At 39.1% G+C, this 23,111-nt stretch overlaps 1 protein-coding gene across 3 annotated transcripts; it reads right to left on the minus strand.

Moving 5' to 3' along the window:
• Nucleotides 1–105: 105 nt before the first annotated feature.
• Nucleotides 106–20,210, minus strand: frmd4bb (FERM domain containing 4Bb). 3 transcript variants are annotated; one of them, XM_005448572.3, is made up of 24 exons: nt 19,956–20,207; nt 12,573–12,638; nt 11,729–11,823; nt 11,513–11,605; nt 11,177–11,261; nt 10,771–10,827; nt 10,657–10,679; nt 9,830–9,913; nt 9,088–9,153; nt 8,762–8,819; nt 8,590–8,676; nt 7,092–7,168; nt 6,737–6,875; nt 6,523–6,664; nt 6,139–6,272; nt 5,849–5,965; nt 5,041–5,269; nt 4,910–4,963; nt 4,669–4,816; nt 4,273–4,440; nt 3,276–4,060; nt 2,087–2,225; nt 1,680–1,799; nt 106–1,032 (listed from the first exon to the last, which is right to left on the minus strand). In XM_005448572.3, the coding sequence occupies exons 2-23, from the start codon at nt 12,636–12,638 to the stop codon at nt 1,682–1,684; spliced, it is 2,964 nt and encodes a 987-aa protein (XP_005448629.1). In that variant the 5' UTR covers nt 19,956–20,207; the 3' UTR covers nt 106–1,032; nt 1,680–1,681. The 3 variants fall into 3 exon arrangements, with proteins under 3 accessions (XP_005448629.1, XP_005448631.1, XP_005448630.1); XM_005448574.3 differs by lacking the exon at nt 4,273–4,440 and having other exon boundaries at nt 19,956–20,210; XM_005448573.3 differs by lacking the exon at nt 1,680–1,799 and having other exon boundaries at nt 19,956–20,209.
• Between the last annotated feature and the right edge of the window lie 2,901 nt (nt 20,211–23,111).

Below are 23,111 nucleotides of genomic sequence, written 5' to 3' on the forward strand. Positions count from 1 at the left end.
GAATACCATTCATTATCATTTCTCAGTAAATAGTTTGATTTCTTTAAGTTTTTCTTAGCAGAACTCAACTGTGCAAGCTTCACAAAGAAAGTGACAGCAGCCATATTTGTGTCACACATATGTTTATTCACCTTTTATTTGAGTGGAAAATATTTTATGACAACATCTAACAACATGTAACTACACACTGACTGTACAAATGTGTGAGAAAACAATGAGAAATGGATATGTTTTATGGCAGTGGTCTTCTGTTAATATAAAAAAGTCGGAACTTTGTTTTCGTTTGCGTTTTTTTAATCAAAAAAATCTGTTTTCTCACCATGCATTTTAAAACACAATACAGCACTAACAAAGACTAATGGTTCTATAAACAATATTGACATGATACATTCTGATTTAAAGTTTAAAGAAATGAAGAAATGGAGAGTCATTAAATACACAGCCTGTTCTAATGATGATTAACCCAGCTTTTGTCATGTCACACCTGTAAACATGCTCAAGCTTTGCCTTCAATCTCGATGTTATATTTAAGACGAGTTTTATCATTTATCATGAGAGAAAAGTGGCGATTGTTTTTTGTTTTTATTCTATAACCTACTGATTTGTATAAGGCAGTAGCTAGTTTCTGTTAAAATACATGGTGGTGGATTGAGTAAAAACACGTTGCTTTGTTATCTTTTAATACACAGTACGGTTTGAATCCAGTGTGGTTGTGCAACATCTTAAAGTTTCTTGACACATTCTCATCTGCCTGTACAATTCATCCAATCCAAGGCACATGGGAAAGTCATTCAAGAGTGTCATCACTGTGTTTAGAGATTACGATAACATGAGGACGGTGTACACCTCTCTGCCAAGACCAAAACGAGAAAACACCTTCAAAGACGAGGTTATGGCAGCCAAAAACATTTGTGTACAGCCTGCGTTTCCACTTCATTCCCTTCATGTGCTGCTGGCTATGGCTTTATTTGTGCCACAGTTTGGTTTGGTCCTCTTCAGTGGATGCTCATGTAGCTCCCATCAAGGTAAAATCTGTACAGGCAATAACACAAGACTAGGTAAGATCCACTGTAGTAGTTATTTGAGAACAAGAAACCAGGCTGACATTTCAAATAAAGCTGATGGATGGAAATGGAAATACATTGAACTTTAAAGTCCACCATATTTTTGAAGGCATACAACATGACCAGGGCTTTATGGCGTAAATGGCAAGGCCTTTTCACTCTGGCAATATAACTTTAGGAGGGACAGTATTGGTTGTTTGGTCACTTTTGTCCAGACTTAAATATCTCAGCTGTTAGGATGGACTGCCTTTCAGATGTTCATAATCCCATGATGATAAGGCTTGCTAAGCTTTTATCTCCTGAGTTTCCTTCACTGCTACAAAAAGACTGAATTTCTGTTTTCTGCATGCGGGTACTTTTAGTATGCAAACAAAGTGTACTTTCTAAACATGCAATAATCCTTCAAAGTCTTTGCCTTGATATATTAGGTGCATGGCCTTGATCATGATGATTGATGCATTTTTGAAAAAATGGAGCCTCAAAAACAGCAAAACACAATGTAAAAAAATAGATGATGTGAATGAGCTGTGCACGAATAACACGGATGACGACGGGATGTCGGAATGGAGACGACTGGCAACACGACACAAAGTGGCCCGCTGTGTTTGGTCTCACCCTTAAGTGCTAGAAAGGTTGTCTGATGGTTCAGCTGCACTAGTGGCCTCAGCGCCAACCACATCTACTGACTCACATTTTTTGGGCATTGTGTCAGACTCTTTGTTTTCTGGAGAATTTCTGCACACATGAGCGTAGAGCATAAGCCAAGTAACGAGAGGAAGGAGAACAGATCACGCTTGCAGAATACAATCATAAAATAAAACCGCTCTTCAAAAGAATGCAGATAAAATACATGTATCATCCAGATGTAGAGGAGCGGCAGGGTACCCGCCTACCATTTTGTTAAGAAAGTAACAATCAGCATTTTAGTTTAATCCAATGATTATGACTGTCTGACTGCAACTTATTGACTTTATTTATAACCACAGCCTCAGTGTGGAGATTCAGTGAACCGAAGCACTCACCTGTTATGTGTGGGACTGCGGTTGTACAGGGATGCTGAAGCTCCAGGATGAGGGTACTGAGGTGTGTCAGGTGCATCAAACTCTGTCAGGCCGACTGCCAGCTGGTTGCGCCAGTTCCCTGTGCTCTCTGCTGAGGAAACTGAAAAGAAGAGAAAAGCATGAACACTCAAATAACGCTGGAGTGTTAGTCAGTAGTAATTGTTGTTTTTGGAAAAACTGTTAAGTTCAGCGTAACGTCACTACTACACCCAATCACCCTTCACATTATATAGCAGCATCATTGGTAATTACTGGTAATTATCCACTGGTTGTTGAATTATGCCTTTAAACCCATTGTTTGAAAAAAATCAAATATCTGCTCCCTGTTTTTATATTTCAGTGTGTGACTGAATTTCTGAGCAAAAAACTATGAAATGTCATATGTTACTAAATCGTTAAAATGTGTTATCATGTGCATTTCCTTATACTGATTTTATTTTCATGATTGAAATGCATATTTTTTAGGTAGGTGAAAATGGGTCAAACAACTTTTGTGCAAACAGACCTGACTGCAAAGAATCTAAAAACATTTACAGCAGCAGTAAGTGTCAATAAATTACTTTTTTACTTTTATGCTTTTTAAGTCATTTTTGATTGGTGACTTTACCTTAATTAAAGCTTGAGCCATGAAATAAATGCCATAAAATTCTACTTTTTTAAATAGTGCTTATTGAGTATTCTGACCGGTAAAAGCAATTTAGAAATGAATTTGCGTATGCAGTTTTAATTTGTATCAAGTTTTTTTTGTTTTGGGGGGTTTTTTTGGGGGGGGGGGGGGGGGTCACAATGTCTCAAAAGTCTCAAAAACTAAAGTATTTCTCTCACACAAAATACTATGTGATACTTATTACTTTGTTAGTTTATGAATGTATATATTTAAACCCACAAACTGGGTCTATTTCTCAAATGGCAACCTAGAAAACCCTTGGACAGAATAAATGAAGCCCCTCAAATATACACAGACATCACATAAATAAAAATCCTGTGAGCAGGAAAGCACTACAGAACATGACCAATTAACTTGTAATTATGATTTTTTCATGTTATTAAACCTAAACAGCAGCCTAATGTTTCCCTAAATTACAAACATTGAAAATCATTTTTATTTTATTATTCACAGTTCCCCTCACGCTAATGTGTTTGACTGTACCTGAAGAGAAAGAGGTGGCTCGGCTCGAGTGGCTGAAGGCCGCCGGCATGGTCTGATATCCCAAGCTGAGCTGAGAGCCACTGTCAAAGTCATATCCAGCCAGTAATCCCCTCCCTCCTTCCCTGTGGCCTCTGTTTCGGTGGTACCAGCCTCTCAGGTGCTCTGCAACCAGGGCCTTCTGCATGTTCTTGGCCAAGAGCTCATTTCTAGGCCCCTCTCTGGTCCGTGGTGGCCTCACTGTTGCGTATGGATTCTGAGAAAGATTATCCGCCCCATCACTGCTGTAGTGCCTGAATCTGTCATGTCCGTGATACCCATTCATTTGGTAGGATGGGTTGACGTTGTAGTGGCCTTCGACTTCATTCTCATATACATAGGCACCATTAGCATAAGGCTCCATGTCCGGACAGGGGTAGCCGGCAACATAGTAGGCACTGGGTGCATAGTGTGGTGAGGCCTCACATGAGTAACTACAACCAGAATGGTGCTGGACCAAGTTTGGCATGCTCCCAGTATTACCATACACTTCTACTTTTCTGTGAAGACGATGCATGGTTGAGGTACGGGAGTCCAGTGTACTGTAGTGGGAGTTGGCAGCCCCGCAGTAGTCCAGACTTGACTGGCTCGTGTAAGAGGAGCAATCTTCTAATACCTCTGTGCTGTTGCTGCGGTGGGCTGGTGACAAGATAAAGACGGGCTTCTCTGAATCTCTGTCTTTTCTCAGCCGAGGCTGAGACTCCAGACTTCCGCTGCGATGTCTGAAGCAATGAGGAGATCCCTCCAACCTGGGAAAATGACACCAATTTCAAAGTGTCTTTGAGAAGATCACGATTAAGATACGCGATATTATTTTTGGATTTAGGTGTTAAAATAACAGTTAAGGTTTTATGTGAAAGCATGGTGGAAGGTTAGGGTATTAAGAGAAGCAAGGGTTTGATTAAATAAAATAAAGAAGGATAAACACTGGCTTGGCAGGGCAGGGGAACAAAGATCACACCTGAGCTGGCTGCTGCTGTAGGCATTGCGGGTCATAACCGGGGTGGGAGGCATGCTGCGAGGATCTCTAGGAGGTCTGGGAAGGGTTTTATAGGGACTACTGTGGGTGGAGGAGACCTCTCTTGGATTCTGGTAGTAATTGGAAGCCTCCTGGGCATCAACAGCTAATCTAAATGGGTGCAGTATCAAAACAAGATTTACAAAAAAAAGGAAGTAAAAAAATGTGAGGAAAGGAATGAGGCAAACATGACACAACAAATACTATGGGCTCTGCCAATGCATGATGTCATCTGCTCATTCTGAAAACAGCTTTAAATAAAATATAAGGCTGTAAAACAAATTAGATTCACTCTAGGACTCACACAAGCAATAAACAGTTTGAACAGAAAATCCCAACCTGTTGTGGTTCTTGTTGTGGTGATTATCCCGTGGAGATGCCTGTCTCTCCAAATCAAATTCTGCTCCCAGTGATCGCATTGGACTTAGTTGAGGGGATCCTTGGACTGACCGTGAGCGTGGCCTTTGACTGAGACTGTCTGAATCATCTGATTACAAACACAGTGACAAAAAATGACACTCCTGTTTTCTGGGTTTGGTCATAAGAAAGCATCACCTGTGTTGTAGAATGTCTGACTCACCATCATCCAGCGGGAGACTAGACAGAGAGCTGCAGTTTGAACGAGCGAGTTCATCTGCAGGAAAAGAAAACGACTTTGTGCTTACTGTGACTCGATCTTACACATTCAGTAACAAATATCTTCCAACGTACCTGCAATGATCACTGAGGCCCGTTGTGTGGGCTTTTTCCCCTTCTTGATTCTGTACTGGTTCATCTCATCCTCTATCTGTTGCAGTTTCTGCATAGCATCCAAACAGTTTCTCCTCCTTTTCTTTTTAACAGTTTTGCACAGTTCTGGTTCATTTGCGAGCTTCTTAGCCGCCTCCACAATCTTCTGCTGAAGGGCAAATCTGCTCTCCAGGTTTCTCAGGATGGGATCCTGCATAAATCAGAAAACGTAGGTGATAACCAGAGATAAAAATAGAGAGCAAGCATTCAGATATTCAGCAGGTACATGTAAGTAAATTAGAAATCACTGCCATTTGATACATGTGCTCACTGAACATGTTACAGAATAGATCTAATTAGAGTTTCATATCAGGTCGACCTAATTAAAATTATTATTTTAAAAAACGCTGCAGGTGTAATGCTCTGACTGATGATGATGTTTTCCTTATTATAATTTCATTTTAAAAAAAATAATAGAATAGACTAAAATAGCGTATCTGTGTCTTAGTGTGTCTTAGACAACAGAGCCACCCACTGCAATGTGTAACACACAGTTGGGTTTGTAATATCGTAGAGAAAAAAAACCCTGAGCTATAAGGAAAAGCTTAAGCTCCATCAGACTTTAGCTGCGTTCCTCGCTCAGTTAATATTGGTGTTATCTTTCTGTGCAATTTGCTGACATTATTAGAAATCAAATAAATTAAATCTAAAATTGAAACAATTTCAGCGTACAGCGTTAAAAAAGAGATACACCAATTGTTTATGCTTTAAAATGCAGTTAAATACGCACCTCATTGTAGGGAAAAAGGTCATCTAACTTGAAAGCAGTGCCAACTCGCCGTCTGACCTGTGGTGGTCTTTCACCTGAAGAAAGGGGATACTCTTTTGGCAGCTTGCCGGTAAGCTCCTGAAAGCACAAAACAACAAATCCTCTGGACACTTAGATGCGGTGAGTGCAACAACAGAAACAATCAATCTACCAGCGGCAGAGCAGCGGTTTATTAAAGGGAGTTCCAAACACTGAATGTGGGGTTGAGAAAAAATAGACCGATATAACTGTAGCACAAAATGATTTCTCACCGCCTCTCTCAGGCAGATCTTCTTCAGCTCTTTTGTTTTCTTAGCCAAAATATCTTGAATCTCCTGTTCCTTTTTTCTTAGTTCAGCGAGTTTTTCCTTCTTTTGTTCTTCACTCATTTCAGAGTCTGCTGAACCTGGAAAAACAGAATTCTAACTGAAATTGCCAACATAGCCTACCACACCCATTAATATAAAAATCACACCCATGGCATGTGTACTGAGTGACTCCTTCACGTGTCACCTGTTCTTTTTAAATCTCATTCAGCTGAATGTGATTGCTCTTTGTGAGGATAAATCTGATCTGAAGTTACAGTTTTACATGTAAAACCATACAAACAGGTTACACAGAAATTTGCTTTCTTATATAAAATAATCATAACCAACCTGTAGATACCAGACTCCCATTGCTGGCTGTTATGAAGTTATTCTTAAGGCCCACATCACCCAGTCTGTTTATTTTCGCCCCTCCATGCTCTGTGAGGTCCATTGCAATTTCCTCCAAACTTCTTGTTGTTCCGAGTTTAGCCTACAAGAATGAAGAAAACAATGTAAAACAAAGAGCAATAAAAACGTGCAGTGACTCATAGCTGACACTTACTTTGCTTTGCTTTCTGTCCAAGTAGAACTGGTGCTGACTAATAGCCATGACCCAAATGGTCTTGATTAAAGAATGGCTTGCATACCACGTGTGGATGAGTAGCCCCGTCTGCCCAAAGGTTCGTTTGGTCACTGCCCTCCTAAACAAACCACAGAAAACATGACGTTATTTTAAATCCCAGTTAAACTAAAAGTTAAGTGAAAATGATGATTTCTTTAGATACATGTTCTCAAGATGGATGATATCAGTGTTAGGAGCTAAACAAAAATGAAAACAACATAATAATCAACTTGTAAAAACAGTCATTGTAAGAATAGCAACAAGCATCTCTACACGAGTATCCCCCGCTGCTCACCTGTGTGGATCATTAACTTCTACGGCAAACTTTTTCTCACGGAAGTACAAGTTTTCCAGTTGCTTCCACTGGTACAGCTGGTGGTAAAAACACACGAAAAACAATTCCCAATGAGAGAAAAGCATATGTGCTGTTCACACTCTGAAATATAGCACCTTGAATGTTTGGATAATGCACAGAGTAATGTCTAGTTGTACCAAATTCTTCATGTATTTCTTTTTCCAAAAACACCTAGAACACTATAACCATGATGGTCATGACTAATATAAAAAAAAACAATGTTGAGCAGGTGTTTTCTCAAGTCTGTTTCACCCACAGTTATTAAAAAGCCAGACTGTAACATGAACTGTGATTAAAGTCTTGTCTACCTGGCATGCAAAGTCTGCAAAAATGCAGGTGTTGGAGAGAGAAGAATACCATAAGGGGTCGTCATATAAACACTCATCGTTTCCATCCCCCTATCACCCAGGTGCTCAGTGACAACAGCTTAATATGATCAATCCATTTAGGTTTCTGACTCACTGTACGTCTGGACAAGATCCGAATGAGACACAAACAAAAGCTTACACAGAGTTTTGTCCACTCAGGTTTGCGTAAACCAAATAATTTCAAAGGCTGATAAATATTTAAGTCATAAAATACATAGATACAATGCAGTATTACTTTCAAAGTTGACAAGACAAAGACGTATTTAGCCTTACCAGAATAATAGATCCTCACACGTCCTGTGTGTAAAGTTATTAAGTCTTCCCTGGCTTTGCTGTCAATACAAAAACATAGTTTGTACTGTCTTCCTGTCAGCTCCTGACTTGTCTCCTCAGGTATTCTGCGAACATGCAGGCTAACGCCCAAATCCAACCCCTTCTTTCTTTGACATCACCAGCTGACACCCTCTTTCCCTCTCAAAAGCACACCCTGCAGCTGTCAGCTTGCACAATTTTGCAATGCATCAGGCAGCGATGGATTGCATCATGTTGAGCGATACAGAGGTTTAACAGGAAGGCATTGCTAGTGACTTAATGCAAATTGCACTGAACCTTCACATTCTCTCGTAATGGCAGTTTGGTGCATGTCTGCATCCCGCTTCACTGGGATGTACTGAAGTCACCTAGTGGAAGACATAGCTGACAAATCACTCATATGGGTGTTTCTCCTGTCAACCCACAAGCTAAAACAATACCAATGAAACGGGAAAAGCAAGTTCGCACTGTCTCCATGATTCTCCAGAGTTATTCAAAACTCACTAACCTCATTAAGGATAAGTGACAGCCTCATCTACACTGAGAGTTTGCTCTTTTTTTTTTCAAGTCTAGCCTTGTCTGGCACAGCTGAAGCTCAGCCTTTTGCTCGAGTGAAACAGATGATGCGTGAATTAACACACCGTGTGCAACAGCAGCAGTCCTTACACATGCCGTGTGCTATCATGTTCACAGTCAGATTAGTGGAGCAGAGAAAAAGCAGCAGCCATTTTAAAGATCGAGCTCCAGGGACTGTTTACCTTCCGAGGTTTTAATTTATCCTGGAGATCATACTGGCCAATGCCCTTATAGCTGATTCCAAGCCACCATGGGATCCCCTGTTTATCCTGTAAGGCAAGAACAGAGCTCCTATGGTTGACAGAGTTCCAGGTGCAACAGCTGTCATGCCATATTAATCACAAAAAGGCCTACCTTAACCTCATAATAATGGACGCCATACGTTGGCAGTGATTCCACCAACGTCAAATACCTGGAACAAAAAACATTTATTCAAACTTCCAGCTGCTTTTGAACATCTCAAATGTGGGAATCTGATCTGTGTTTAGTGAATCAGTGTGATCTCGCTGCAACTGAAGGGGAGCTATTGATTTCTATCAGATGATGAGAAAAGGCGTGCCAGAGAGGGAAAGGGATGGGGAGAGGGCTAATGGAGGTGAGAGTAAGATTAATGAATTTAAAGCCTAAAAAGATTCACTGTCTTCCTCTTACTCGTGTAGCAACACAATTTCATTACTTACTGCACAATGGCCTGTCCTCGGGAAACACCTTTCAGCTGCTTATAATATTCAATAACTCGATCCTCACTGTAATGTTGCATAAATGAGAAGGCAATATAGTTAGCCGGGGAAAGATGAATTGAGGTGTAAACAAATTGTTTTAATTTAATTGATCAACTGATTGTTAAAAGACGAGTATATATGGTATTCTACATGTTTCTTTACACATTCAATTGAATTAAAAGACAGCTATTATGTTTATTATCATGTTCCGTATTGGATGCTTATATTTAACAGTGTTGGCATGTATACTATATGCTATATATTAGCATACATAAACACAGTTTCCGACTTTTGGCTGTGGCTCTATATGACATCAGTTATAGCGGATATCCGTAATATGTTCATTTCAGGCACACAGCTCTGGCTGAGAACACTGAAGCCCCGCCCAACTGCTGTTCTTTTGTTTGTCAGGTGTAGCCAATCAGAAGAAAGCTTGCTTAAAGGAAAGAAGACCTTAAACAGAGAGGAGCTAAAATTGATTTTTTTCAGACATAAGGATGACCCAGTAGTGTCCATCTAGGCCCAGTATAATGTATACAAGGCTCATGCAAAGGTAGAGTCCAAAATTGAGAATATGAAGCTGGGAATTAGCACAAGTCCCCTTTTATTACCTGTAAACTTAAGATTTACAGCATTTTCTCTGTCTACGGGCTTTATGCACTTTGTTGCTGAATGTAAAAACATGATTTCCTGAACATACCAGTATGCAAGAGATGGGTGTTCCTTGAGTACTTTGGTGGGAAGAGTAGGTAGTTTCTTCAAATCAGCTCGAGTGTTTTCATCACTAAAACGGAAAAGAAGAAAAATGTAACTGTTTTAGAAGTTGATTTAAAAATCTTGACATAAGTAGTAGTGAATCTTCCTAACATCTCTCACTGTATCACTTTTATTCTAGTACAGGATCTGAACGTGTTGGTGTTTTTTTTGTGATATTTATATATATAATTTCTTTTAATCTACAAAGCAAAATTTCAAAATGGCTCTAATATATATTGGGATCAACCTAGAAAATACTCGCCACGTCAAGATTTTAAAGTGAGTATGAAATTTGCCCTAAAAGTTAAATCCACCCTAAATCCCAGAGGAAATAGTGAACATATAACCACTGTGTCCTCAGAAACAGCTGTGGCCTGAGCAGCAACTATAATACAGAACATACTGAAATGAAGAAATATTTCTACACCGTCATACTTCATCAGCCGACCAAAACCAGTGCCAACATGTACAATAACATGTAGTATTACCTCTGAAAGCACCAAGTATAATCCAAGCAATCCGTTACTGTGTACATTGTAAAGGTGTATCTACTCTGCAATACTTAGCTTCTATCAGCACTCTGAGATTCATTAGTTGCCTGGTGCTAGCTGCTCAGCACTATGTGGTGAGCCTCACATAACACTGCTATTGATTTTTGTTGCCTGCACTGGAGAAACAAGTGGCCTATTGAATGTCTTCGCTAAGAGCTTACTATTAACTCCTCCTGCTGCTGTTAAATACTTCTTAACCAGCTGATGATGATGCTCTTACCTTGTATAGTCTCCTTTAGCCTCCTGGTGATGAACAGAATATATATCTTATTAGATGGAATGCTTTTAGATGTGGCAATTAACGCATGTTTACGAGGCTATTAAAAGCACTAACCTGCAAGGCATTTGCAGCTAATTTGAAGACGTTATCACTTTCCACTTCAATAATCCCCTGAGAGACATAATAGACAAACAAAATAAAAAATAAATATGATTCAGAAGTGGAAGCCTGTGGAGAGAAAGCTTTCCGGATCCAAACATAGAATCTGCTCTGCGTTGCCCTACTGTAACCTCTGCTTGTTCTCCAAATCAACCCTTGTATTATCCTACTCTCTTACGCTGTCTGTTTTACATTCCAGCTAGCAGAGTAAGAAAAGTGTGCCCTGCAGCTATTGTCTGCTGAGCTGAGGGTCCAGAGACAATGAATCATCACAAGCTGTGATGAAAAAACAACAACACCGGTATAGCAGGATCATTTCGCATTGTTTCAAAATCAAGTAAAAATAAGAGAAAGCACTTACACTGTAGACAGCAGATTTGGCATTCAGGTAGAATAGCTCCACTGTTATGATATCTTTAAGTTGTGTTATGTTTTCCACATAAAACCTATGAAGGGTGAAATCAAATGCGTACACACATTAAGATTAAAACTAGGTTTGGGTGAAAAAAAACCCCAAAAAACCCATAAAAGACAGTCAAAGACTTTCCAAACACTGATTTATACCATCAGCATTATCACAAACGAGTTCCATAAAAATCTCTGAATAGTTTCTTGACTAAACTATAAAAGGCAACGTTAACAAAGTACTGCACCCTGCTGGAGAACCTGGGTTCTGCATAAAACAAGAATTTCTTACCTGACCAAGAAATTCAGGGCAATGGGCCCAGGCTTCTTTGAAAAGTCATGATCAAGGACTCTGCGGTCCATCTGCAACCACTTACACTGGCCACTGCAAAAGTAAACAAACTGTAACATCAGAAAGCTGCCCTTTGTAATCATCTGCCAACATACACTTGCACACATGTAAAAATATCCATATCACTGAAAAAAATAAACACTGCAATTTACATACTTGTCATCAAAAAAGGCCAGACCAAAAAATTCCTTCTCTTTGAGGTTGAAGTGGGAGGAAACCAAGTCAAGGAGTTCATAAGACAGAAGCTTCGGCTGAGAAGGAAGTCGTAGATATAAACAACTACTTTAATCAAAATTATACACAATTTTTAAAAGTCAGTGTTTCAAAGATACACTTAATTAATTGAAAAGTCTGTTGGAAATGGGTACACAGAGAAAAATATAGCGCCGATGAGACAATATACTATTTGATGGTAAATAGACAGCATTTATATGGCACCTTCTTGGTCTTAATGACCACTCATAGTGGTTTACACACAATTTCATAAGGACACTGACATCCAGACCTGGGTATCAAACCACAATCCTGAGGAACCCTGCATTTGCTATGCCCTGGATGTTTTCACAGGTTATTTAGCTAAAGAGGGAGTCCAACTGCTCAGGGAACATGCAATAAATTGGAGTTTGTCCACTTGGGGGCAGCGGAAAATAAGTTGTGAACACACCTTTGATATGTCATTACTTTTTAAGGAAAACTTTAGTTGGCAGTTGTGACTCTTTTGGGCCACCTGTACTATATAAGTCCACTTGTCATTCCCTTCAACACTATTTCAGTCACACAAGCTTAGGAGAAAAATATCCAGCTTTTCAGCTGCTAAATGCTTCATTATGTTCAGCTTCTACTCACTACGTTAAGATGATGAAGCACTCCAGTGAGCTAATAGGAACTGCAGTAAGCATACATGATCACCCAAAGCCCTTTTAACATTATGCATAAATATCACAGAATTCTTGGGTCCATTTTAATTATAACAAACACTATTGATTTTAGTTTTTTGTACCTGAACCAGCAGCTCTAGCTTCCTGTCATCCAATAAGTGCACTTGGCACAGTTTGCCCTCAGTCATCTGTAGGGGGAAATAAAAGAGGAAGTTCAAGGTCTGTGAAAGATTTTCATAAACACAAGAGACAATTATATCAAGATATTCGTGTGTTAGCAGAATTTTTTTAAACACGATGGCATCTGGCATTTAACAGTTAAAGTATTTACAAAAGACAAAGTGAGCAAAAGCCAAGGTAGTAAGCACAATGATCCGTCTCAAGGAAAAAAAAGAAAAACATGACATTGACGTTGTTTGTTACAATAAAACCATTGTGTCAAGGATTTGTTGCCATAGTAACCAAAGGGGGGATTTGAGGTCCCTACATTTTGAATCTTCCACACTTAGCTTTTAGTCGCACAGCTTTTCCAACGAAATCATTTTATGAGTATTTTTTATTTCTTGTTGCTTTGTTACCAAGATCAAATTCTGTTTTATAATTACTTTGCAACTTTGCAGGTTCAGATTTTCCACAGAAAATTTACAAAATATCACACATTACTTCTTTACCTCAAGCTTATACAACACTAATTTAACTCTTAAATACAGTATATATTAGAATAAAAGTCCTACACGGCATTTTTTCTGAATGATGGTTTGATATATTCTTGGATAATTATAAAGATTTCTAATGAAATCGAATTACATTTTTTACAATCTTGACAGCAAATAAAAAACGACTTATTCTTCCACTATAATTAATTTTCTACCTTTTTGCCAAAAGAGTAAAATCAAGTTCCAAACAGCAAAAATCTGTTCATAGCAAATCATAGCAAAACTAATTCAACTTCATATCATATTTTGATTTAATAGCATTTTTGCGCTTCGTAAAAAAAAACAAAAACCTTTTTGTAAAGATAAAGTTAGACTGACCTGGACCAGGAAATACTGAAAGCACTTTGATAAATTAAGAACAACACAAAAATGACAGATTGAGGTTAACCAGTTTTTCAACAAAACCTCCTCAGAAACTGAAAAAGGTACACTAGATAGATCCAACGGCCTCCTTGTTTGACAGAATGAGGCTGATCACAACTTCTAACATTTGTAGCAAAACACGCAGCTGCTGTACCTGGTAAACCTCTCCAGGGAGAGTGCAGGTGTGGATGCATCCCTGACTAGATATCATCTTTAATACGTTTCTTCTCGTGGATCCAGACCATGAAATTGTTGGCTCTGACTGAGCATCAGCAGCAGATCATCAGGTCTAAACAGCAACTTGTTCCATAGGTTATTTGAGTGAGGAGCCAGGCCTCTACTGTGGGCTTATAGAGTGTGAAATCAACAGCTGACCTAAGGGGCGGAAGGCTGAGTCAGATGGCTGACCACAGTTTAGTACGCTCTGGTTCTTAATACGAACAAAATGGGTCACACAAGAACTATAAGCGGTTAACCACGTCTATATCGTCTGTTAAGTCAGGCTAATTCACTTTTATATTATTGTTATTTCAGCAGTGTGTCTGCTGCCAGAAGGGGTTTGAATCTAGATATCAGGTTTCTCCTGCATCCTTCTCCACTACATTGCAACTGAGAGATGTTATGTGCCAATAGAAGCAGGAGAAATTCCCCCAAAGTGTCAGATTCTACTTTACATATTCTCATTCCTCTGGATGTTTTTTTCTCATAGGACCCCAAAAAAATTGCCCTGATTTCTGAATGAGAAGCATACACCAAGTCACTTCACTAAATCAGTCTTTTATTGACTGCTTTGCCAATTCCAGCCCCTGAATAATGTGACTTTCATAAATTGTCTTTCATGGTTTGAAGTAAAAGTGCAGATTCGATAAATCCAATTAATTTGGAGTGTGCGGCTTGTGACAGCCATGAGGGGATTAGTGCATTGATCGAAGCTTGATTAAGTTGTGGCTATATCACACTGGGGGGTCACGCACTTTATATAAGCATGACATTACTGTATGCTGACATGTACAGTAAAGGCACTGACCACTAGAGGGTGCAAGAAATATCATGGCTTAATGTGAAGAAGTTTATAAGTAGAAAACAGCTTCTCAAACAGCCATGCTTCACCGAGGAATTTTTATGAGCAGTTATTAGATGAGCAGCTGAGAGTCAAATTCAGTTGGGATGGCATACACTTATTATGGAATATAAATGAAGTGACTGGGTGGAGGATTGATTATTTTTAGGAATCTACACCATTAATCATCTGAAAGCTGTAATCAGTACAAGAACTGTTATTTAAATCCGACCCAGCAATCCCGGATAACCCTTCAGTTTTTCAGAGAATTAAACACAACTGAGATACAGCGAGGATCATGATTTAAAACTAATGGTTATGAAATAACTATATGCACAAACCTTCATCTGACATTTCATGTTGTAATGTATACGTTATTATGAGCCAGCAGACAGCTCCTGAGGTCAACCAAACGTAACCCATTCAGCGAATAAAATCAAATGAAAGGGCAACCTTGAACCCCGTGGTGCTAAGACAAGCAGTGAACCGTTGTGTAAAAATAGGCATGGCAGACAGACATCAAAGAACTGTCAGTCTTTTTGTTTGTCTCTCTAGAGACTGGACAGGCACTGGCTGAGTATGGTGCCGCAGGCTGCAGGTTTTGCTTTAGTCTGAGAGCCTGAGGTTGGTATATAGGCAGCTTTTCAGATGTATGCGTTCTACAATGAAATGTCCCAGCAGAGACTTGGAGAAGGTGCAGATGTGGCCTCCTTTTTATATCCTGCTACAGCTGTTAACAAAGACAACCCATGCATGTTGCAACAAGACATACAGTTGATGAGATGTAGCTCCTTCTGGTAATGAGAAACTGAAAATAAATGCTGTTAATTTTTGTCTTATATACTCAACAGTGAAAATGTCAAGCTTGAAAGTTGTACAATAGCCAACAGGAGAATTTCTCTGTCTCCTGAGTAAACTGGCTGTCAGTATTTAATACATCACACTGGTTAAATGTCATGTCCAGACTCCAGCCCATCTTATCTTAGTTTCCTGCCTTCATGCATTATTGATGAAGGCTGGTATCACACACAAGTGTCTGTGTTTACATGAAGCCACCTGGTACAATTGTAAAATGACAGAAATTATTATACTATGTGCATTTTTTCCAAACTATTTTACTTCATGTAAACTTATATATAAAAAATAAATCTTAGGTACTCCAAAATACTATAATTATAACCTTGGTTTACACTCAGGTACAGACACATGAGGCCTAAAGAAAGAAAAATGAAATCTGCCTGTGAATTCAAGTGGCTACAAACAGGATGTGACATCCAATACAAAGTAGCACCGAAGGGAAACGCACTAACTTCAGTGTTTTGAATTCAAGAGATCTTACGGTTCCTCTATAATGCTGTGACAATGTACGATCATCAGATCATTTTCTGCAGCTGAGAACTCTACTGACTTTACACATAATCTCCATTTACAGGACTTGGGGAATGCTATGGCATATATAGGGGGAAAAAAGTAAAGCCTATTATGGCTCTAGAGAGCTCTGTGTGAAGTCGGATAAATGTCTTCCACTGATGTGACTTGAATCAGCATCGTCTGGGACTGAAGATTACAAGTCTGAAAGAGAAGAGAATCTGGGGGGGTGGAGTTCAATAGAAGTGACCAAACATCTGTAGCCCACTTCTTGTCTTTACTCTGGGCTCCTTTAGCCCACTGCCAGCATGTCATACTTGGATCTTTAACAGAACCAGCAGTTGGGTTATGTAGGTGTCAGTGAGAAAGAATGCAAAGTTATCTGTTGTTATCTGATAGTGTTATATATAATACTAAATCCGTGAAACACTCTTGTTGATGACCCTTGATGAGTTCAGAGACTGTCTGAAATAGAAATGGATAAATTAAATGATTAAAAATACATCACTGGAATCATTTGTTTTAGTATTCTCTGAACTCTCATAAAGAAACCAACCTGACACGATTTTTAACGAGTATTTATATCAGTCAAAAAAATGGAGGTCCAAGCACAGAGCAGTGAACCCTGGTTATAGAGGCAGTGGGCCGAAGCATACAGCAAAGGATTATCTCCTCATCTGATATCTCACTATGACTCATGCCGTCAGTGGTCAAATGGTATCTGTGTACGTCTTCTCACAAAGAGAACCTGTCTGACTGTTTGTGATATCTGGGAAATTCAAGAACACAATGGGGCTCATGATATTATGGATCTATTAAAACCTGGGATAAATACCTATTTTATTTTTTATGACACAGCATGTCTTTGATACAACAAGGACGGGCAGCATCACAGGGGACAGATTCATGTGAATGATGTCATCATGCAGCACAAATTTCTATTTCCAACCCATAAAGGACGTCTACAGAAGGAGACTGTGATATATATATTTTTTGGCATTCTTACAAGTAGCAGCATTCTTTGCAGCAGGGTAAAGCTGCCAGCAGAAAAGCTAACTAACATACTAAACATCCAGGATAATCTGAATTTCGGAGCGTGTCCTTTCATAAACTCTTCAGACCTCAGAGTGCTTGAAATTTTGTTCCATCTCCTATTGCAAGAACTGATTTTCACTAATTATGACTGTGTCTATTAAAAAGAAGAAAAGCTGTACAATTTCAAAACGAGACAGTATTTGCATTTCAATTGATGGTGCATGGGTAAAATATAACTGAAACCTAGCTCGATGTGTTTGAAATCATAACCGAAACCCCACAACAATCATTGAACATATTAATACGTCTGCATTAAACATATTTTTGTTGTATTTTAACAAAACTGTAAGTGTACAAGTGGTTTTTGGAAGCTCTTTGCAGCTGAACTAAAAGAGTCACCTAAATAAACACCATCCCATAAGCCGATGCCTAGTAGGTACCATACTCATATTTACTAACCAATACAAAACAAGTAGATCAGAAAGTCGTATATACGAATACATATGTAATACTATTTTGCATGTATTTGCTCATAAAAGAAAAAAACAGCTGGAGCAAAGTGAACAACTCATATTAATAGGTATATGAATGCCTGCACCAGTTTATCTAATAAACACTAGGACAGAAATATACTGCCATCTGTATCACTGCTTATGCTTATGAATCTACATTATCTCATTTGTCTTTCTGGTCTAATATTAGTGTTATACTCCAGTATAAGCAAAATTCTTTTTCTATAGAGACATAAGGCCATTTGGATCATAACGTAATCCAGAAATGGTACATATTGGTGTATAATATTTCACCAGAATGCAGGAAATTAGTGCAGTAAAGCACTACAGGGACACCTAGACATAGACATAGACAAGAGACATCAAAAGAGCTTCATTAGAAATAAAAAAGTGTGGATATTTCTGGCTTAAAATCTGAGCTCGTTACTTTATGTAGGTGTCAGAGAAAAGATCAGAAGGCCACCAAAATAATTAGAAACCCTGCATTTAAATGCAATCTGTCAAGTGTCTGTTGAAATATCTTGCTATGTAAATGTCAAATGAAGATAATGAAGCAATATCACCATTTTGAGATAGTGTTTTTAGTTTGTGCCCTTTATCTTGTAAATTCATTTGTTTGTCACAAGGTTTGAAAAGCTCTACACTTTTCCTAATCATAGTTTGCATACTCAGGTTACAGATATCATAAAAACTATCTGAATGCAGAAATTCAGTTCTGCGTTTAAGACAGATCATAATAGACTGTCCGAAAAAGCAAAGACTAGCTTGTGAGCGGTGAACATTGGTGAGGTTTCCTATATTTGCCCTCGTTTGAGGCTGTCCCTACTGACAACACTGGTATCTCAAACTGCAGAGCTTTTCTTTTGCAAACTACTGCAGTGACTTTCTGCAGAGCACAGGAATGTGGCACAGAGGCACAGACATGCATGGGTGGAGAAAATGGAACATGACCAACTTTCAATGATCTGGATAAAAAAGTAACCCTTTGAAGATCACCATATAACAGCAACGTGGGCTGAGATGCAATCAGACTGTGTTTTGTTACCTTATCTCAAATTAATGGCACAGTATTTTTTTGTTTATAAATCTATTAATCCATCTGTAGTTATTCATAGGACAAACTAAGTTCCAAAGCCTCACCTGCTGACCTGTATCATTTTGCTGCTCTATACTTTACTATATTATATCCATCAAATTTGGTCCATCTGTGTTAAGCATATCAATATAAGATTAAGGCCCATCCAAAAATAGGTCTCTCCCACTTTGTCTTCAGCACATTTCTCAGGATGTCTCAGGAGGCTATGATTCTTAAATGGAAGGCTGCCAACTGAGTGCTGAGACATTTTTAGTAGCATTAAACACAGAAAAGAGCATCTCATCCACATTAGGCTCTCATACTAAGTAACAAGTTAGAAGGATGTGAGAAAACAGGTCGGTTTTTACCAGACATCTTATGACACTTTTACCTTTCAAATAGTTGTTCAAAATGCACAAACCCCACCAACTTTGGTGATAAACGACACAGGATTTCCTCTTCAGCAAATAGGAAAAGCAACAAAGCTTCATGTGTGTCATACAGACACAACCATTACAACAACAATTCCTGTTTACACTGCTTGAAGCTTTAAATACGCCCATACACGCATCTCTTCCTTCACCTCTGACATAGCATCTGCAGGTCAATGTCAAGTTTAGCTGTACTTATCTTCCAGCCACAGTGTTTGAGTCAAAAGAAGAAAAAAGTTCAAAGGTAACATGGAGGCGTCAAGGAAGATATCTTGGCTTATACTTGAACTTAAACTGTAGCAAACCGTCTATTGTCCTTGTTAATCCATGCTAAATTTTCTCCTTGTAGCACATGTGCAGGAGAATAGATAATTATACATGAGAAAACCAAATAATGATAACTGCTTTGGTCAAGCATGATTTGCTGCTGTTCTGGGTAAAATGATGATTCATCCAGGATTTTTTTAAGTCACACTCCCTAAATCAGTGTGCTATAGGTTACTGCATGATGCATTCATTCAGTCCAGCGGCCAATAAATTACTCTATTAAACTTAAACATGCATCTAACGATCTCATTTCACATCGTCTTATCCTCTACAATCAGCAGCCTATATGGCCCATAGTACCCAATAATGAGACAAGCCCACCGGGCCAGTTTCCTCTATGCAGGGAGAACAATGAATGTGCTACTGTAGGCTACTGTACATGGGTGGTTTCCACCTGAGCCCCATGATTAGCTTAATGTGTCAAAAAAGGGAAAAAACTACACCCTCTTTTACTGAGGAAACACACCAGTCGCGGCTGAGAGCCAAACCCATGCTGTTGTAATTTTCATTGATGCTCCATCCTCACATCACATGCAGGCATGACTCAGTCTACTTTTGTCTCCTCACAGCTCATTGACGCTGGTTCAATCTGCCCCACCGCACCACATATCGCCTTACCTTTGCACTCCTTATATCCTGCTTTTGGTATTGATAACGTCAGGCTTCCCCTGCATATTGATCAGCTTCGTTCAGCTTTCTCCACGGCCGCTTTTACCAGGGAGGAGAGCCGCCGTGCAGCCGCTGTCCATGTTCATCCTCCGGTACTAGGATACTGTAGCGCACACACACACGCCTCGTATCGAGCCACACTTACCACGCCTTCACCCGCCGGCTATTATGTGAACAAGCCCAGCATCTCCACCCTCCCTCCCTTGCTCTGCCCCCCTCCTTCCCTCTCATCCAGCAGATGCCGGCCGGCCTGCTTCACACTGGATCCCCATAACAATGAAGAGCAACCGGGAGACTGGCTTTCTGTTGCATCTTCAAGAACCCTTTAAATTTATGCTTGATTTCATATCATGAAAACCCTAATAAACACACAGTGTTCTACATAGATATGTGTTTATATTTTGTCGTGGTAGCCCTTAAATAAAATAATCTTCGAACATCTTCGAATTTTTATCTTGAAAATTTCTGTATTCTTCACAGGCGGAAGTATATTGTTCACTCGGCGGTAAGTTCAGATAGGTCCTATTTTATCAAATTGTCCAATTCTCATTAGTTATTGTCAACACCTTCTTGAGATCGATCAAAAAAATACACAGTGCGACTAGCAAGTCTTTACTGATACATATACATCAATAATATGATCAATAAAATGAACAAAATCAAAACCAACACCAAAAGAAATTGTAATAAACCATTCACCAGTAACTATTTTAGTTATGTTTCAAGCTTGATTTATCCTTTTTAAATAGATTTACTATAAATGTTTCACTGAATATATGACTGGATATATTTTTTCCCTTTACTTGCCATATTCAGGGTCACTTCTTGATAAAGATCAGTTTGATATTTAAGTGCTTTGACATCAAACATACTTACAGCTGTTCCATACACCACAAGTTGATCTTAGTCTTAAAAATATTCACAGAAGCAAATTTTTTTGTAATATAAGTGTTCAGCGCTTCACACATCTTGGACCTGTGTAACATAGAAGACACAGGACTGCTCAACCAGATTGTTGGTGTGTGTTTCACATGTGCTATTCATTTCTGTTCCGGAGTGACGATGCCCCTAAAATATTCATTACTGCCTTTACTCTGGCTCATCTGGTAATTCTTCAAAGGAAACAGGCACCAAAGTCACATACAGCATTCAGTTTTCTCACAGGAATCTCATTGACATAAACTAACAAATTGTTGTTTGGTTTGGGTTTGTTTTTTGTTTTATTTTGTTTGGTTTTTTTTCATTGACCTTAGACCCCTAGCAAAAAACAAAAACACTAGTGTCACTGCAGTCTGCTGTAAATGCCGTTGCCTGCCAGCATGGCGAGGTATTCCCACCCCCACCCCCATGCTCTTGGATTTCTGACATCAGACATGAATAAGTATCTCATTAAGATCCCCCAAAACCATCTGCCCAATGAGTCTCCTCCTTACAGGAAAAATGCTCTCATAAACAAAAGAGTAGGATTCCCTCATTACCCTCGTTACCCTCATTAGAAATTATTCTATCATCACTGGCAAGCTGTGGTTTTAATTTATTCCAGGAATGGGCATACTTATTAAGACAGCATGTCTCCACTTTTTATAATCGGATTTCGCAATTCAGTTAATAAACCCCCAAAATACTCATTAAAACTGCTCACAGGAAGTATTCTCCAAGTTATCACTCTTCATCAATTTCATTGAACAATGAAAACACAATATTTACTTAAGGGGTGTGCATCAAATTTTATGCACAACTAACTGTGTTTAACTGCCATTCAGTTTTTCATAAAGTCCTGGAGAAATGCAGCATCACTGATAAAGTATGACTTTCTTGAAGCTCATTAAACCAAAACAGCTATTTTTGTACTCTCAAATGCTGTTTTGACGCATGTGCTGGATAGTGTTTTGTTTTGCTGATGTTCGACCTGAGCTCTACCTTTGAGACTGCTGACAATCACATTATGTGTAACAGGCTGAAATGCTGGATGGTTACATGGGGGTGTCCTGATGCATGCTAAATCATGCAGGAAAGGAAATTCCAGAAAGTTGATTCTGTTCATCTGGACGTTACATTTTCAGTGGGAGAAAAGTTTCGACACTTGGACGCGGAATGAAAATCTTCTTTCTGAGAGTGTATAGAGGTCTGCTTCGGTGAGACTGTCTTCAAATCTGTCAAGTTAATCTTTCCCTGTAGCTGCTTCCAAGCTACAAGGTTCTGTTTTGGGGTCTTTACTGTTTCTGTTATAGCTCTGCTTTCTTCACCATATGTCTACCAGTGTTAAGGACATTGCTTATCTATGCTATGCAGATGACATTGGGTTATATATCTCTGTTATGCACAAAGATTTTTCTAAGTTACAGATCTTGCATGGGTGCTTAGACTACTAAGCAACTTGAAAAGTTGAATGGCTGACAACTTTCTCCAAAAAATGAAGCCCTTGTTTGTGCCCCTGACCGATTTGTGCCTAAGGTAGTGAAAGCTCTCCTCGCCCCTTTTGGTAAATCTTCTATCAGGAATCTTGGGGTAACTTTTTAACTGTGGATGCTCATGTTAAGTCTCTGGTTTGCTCTTGCCTTTATCACTTAAGAAGTATTGCCAAGCTGAGTTTCACTGTGTCACCCGCTTATTTGGAAAATGTTACTTATGCCTTTATTTCGTCACACCCGGATTATTGTAATTCACTGCTCACTTGTCTTAACAAAGTTTCCTTTGAATGTTTGCCGGTTATTCAGAATGCCGCTGCGAGGCATCTGACTAAGTCTTCTAAGTACTCACATGCCACACCATTGATAATTCAGTTTCACTGGCTTCCTGTCTGCTCTAGGATTCTGCTTGTGACTTTTAGAGAGCTGCATGGACAAGGACTGGCATAAGTCAGTGAATCTTTACATCCACAGATTCCCACCAGGTCCTTGAGGTCATGTGATCAGGGCTTGGTAGCTGGGCTTCATATAAGACCGAGATCTAAAGGAGTTAGAGCTGTTGCAGCAGTCCCCCACAGACTCTGGAACTCTCTCCCACTGAACTGTGGACTCTTTTAAAAAGCAGCTAAAATGTATCTTTTTAAACTTTTGTTTTTATGTTCTGTCATTTATGTTGTGAAGCACTTTGTTATATTTA

The sequence above is a fragment of the Oreochromis niloticus genome, linkage group LG20 (genome assembly GCF_001858045.2).
Source record: "Oreochromis niloticus isolate F11D_XX linkage group LG20, O_niloticus_UMD_NMBU, whole genome shotgun sequence".
NCBI classification, from domain to species: Eukaryota; Metazoa; Chordata; class Actinopteri; order Cichliformes; family Cichlidae; genus Oreochromis; species Oreochromis niloticus.

Excerpts from the sequence above, each read along its gene's own strand:
- frmd4bb (XM_005448572.3), bottom strand. The coding sequence starts at position 12,638 with ATGACTGAGGGCAAACTGTGCCAAGTGCACTTATTGGATGACAGGAAG. Across the intron at positions 10,828-11,176 it reads CCAAATCTGCTGTCTACAGT|GGGATTATTGAAGTGGAAAG; the intron begins GTAAGTGCTTTC and ends TATGTCTCTCAG. Across the intron at positions 4,964-5,040 it reads GGCCTCAGTGATCATTGCAG|ATGAACTCGCTCGTTCAAAC; the intron begins GTACGTTGGAAG and ends CTTTTCCTGCAG.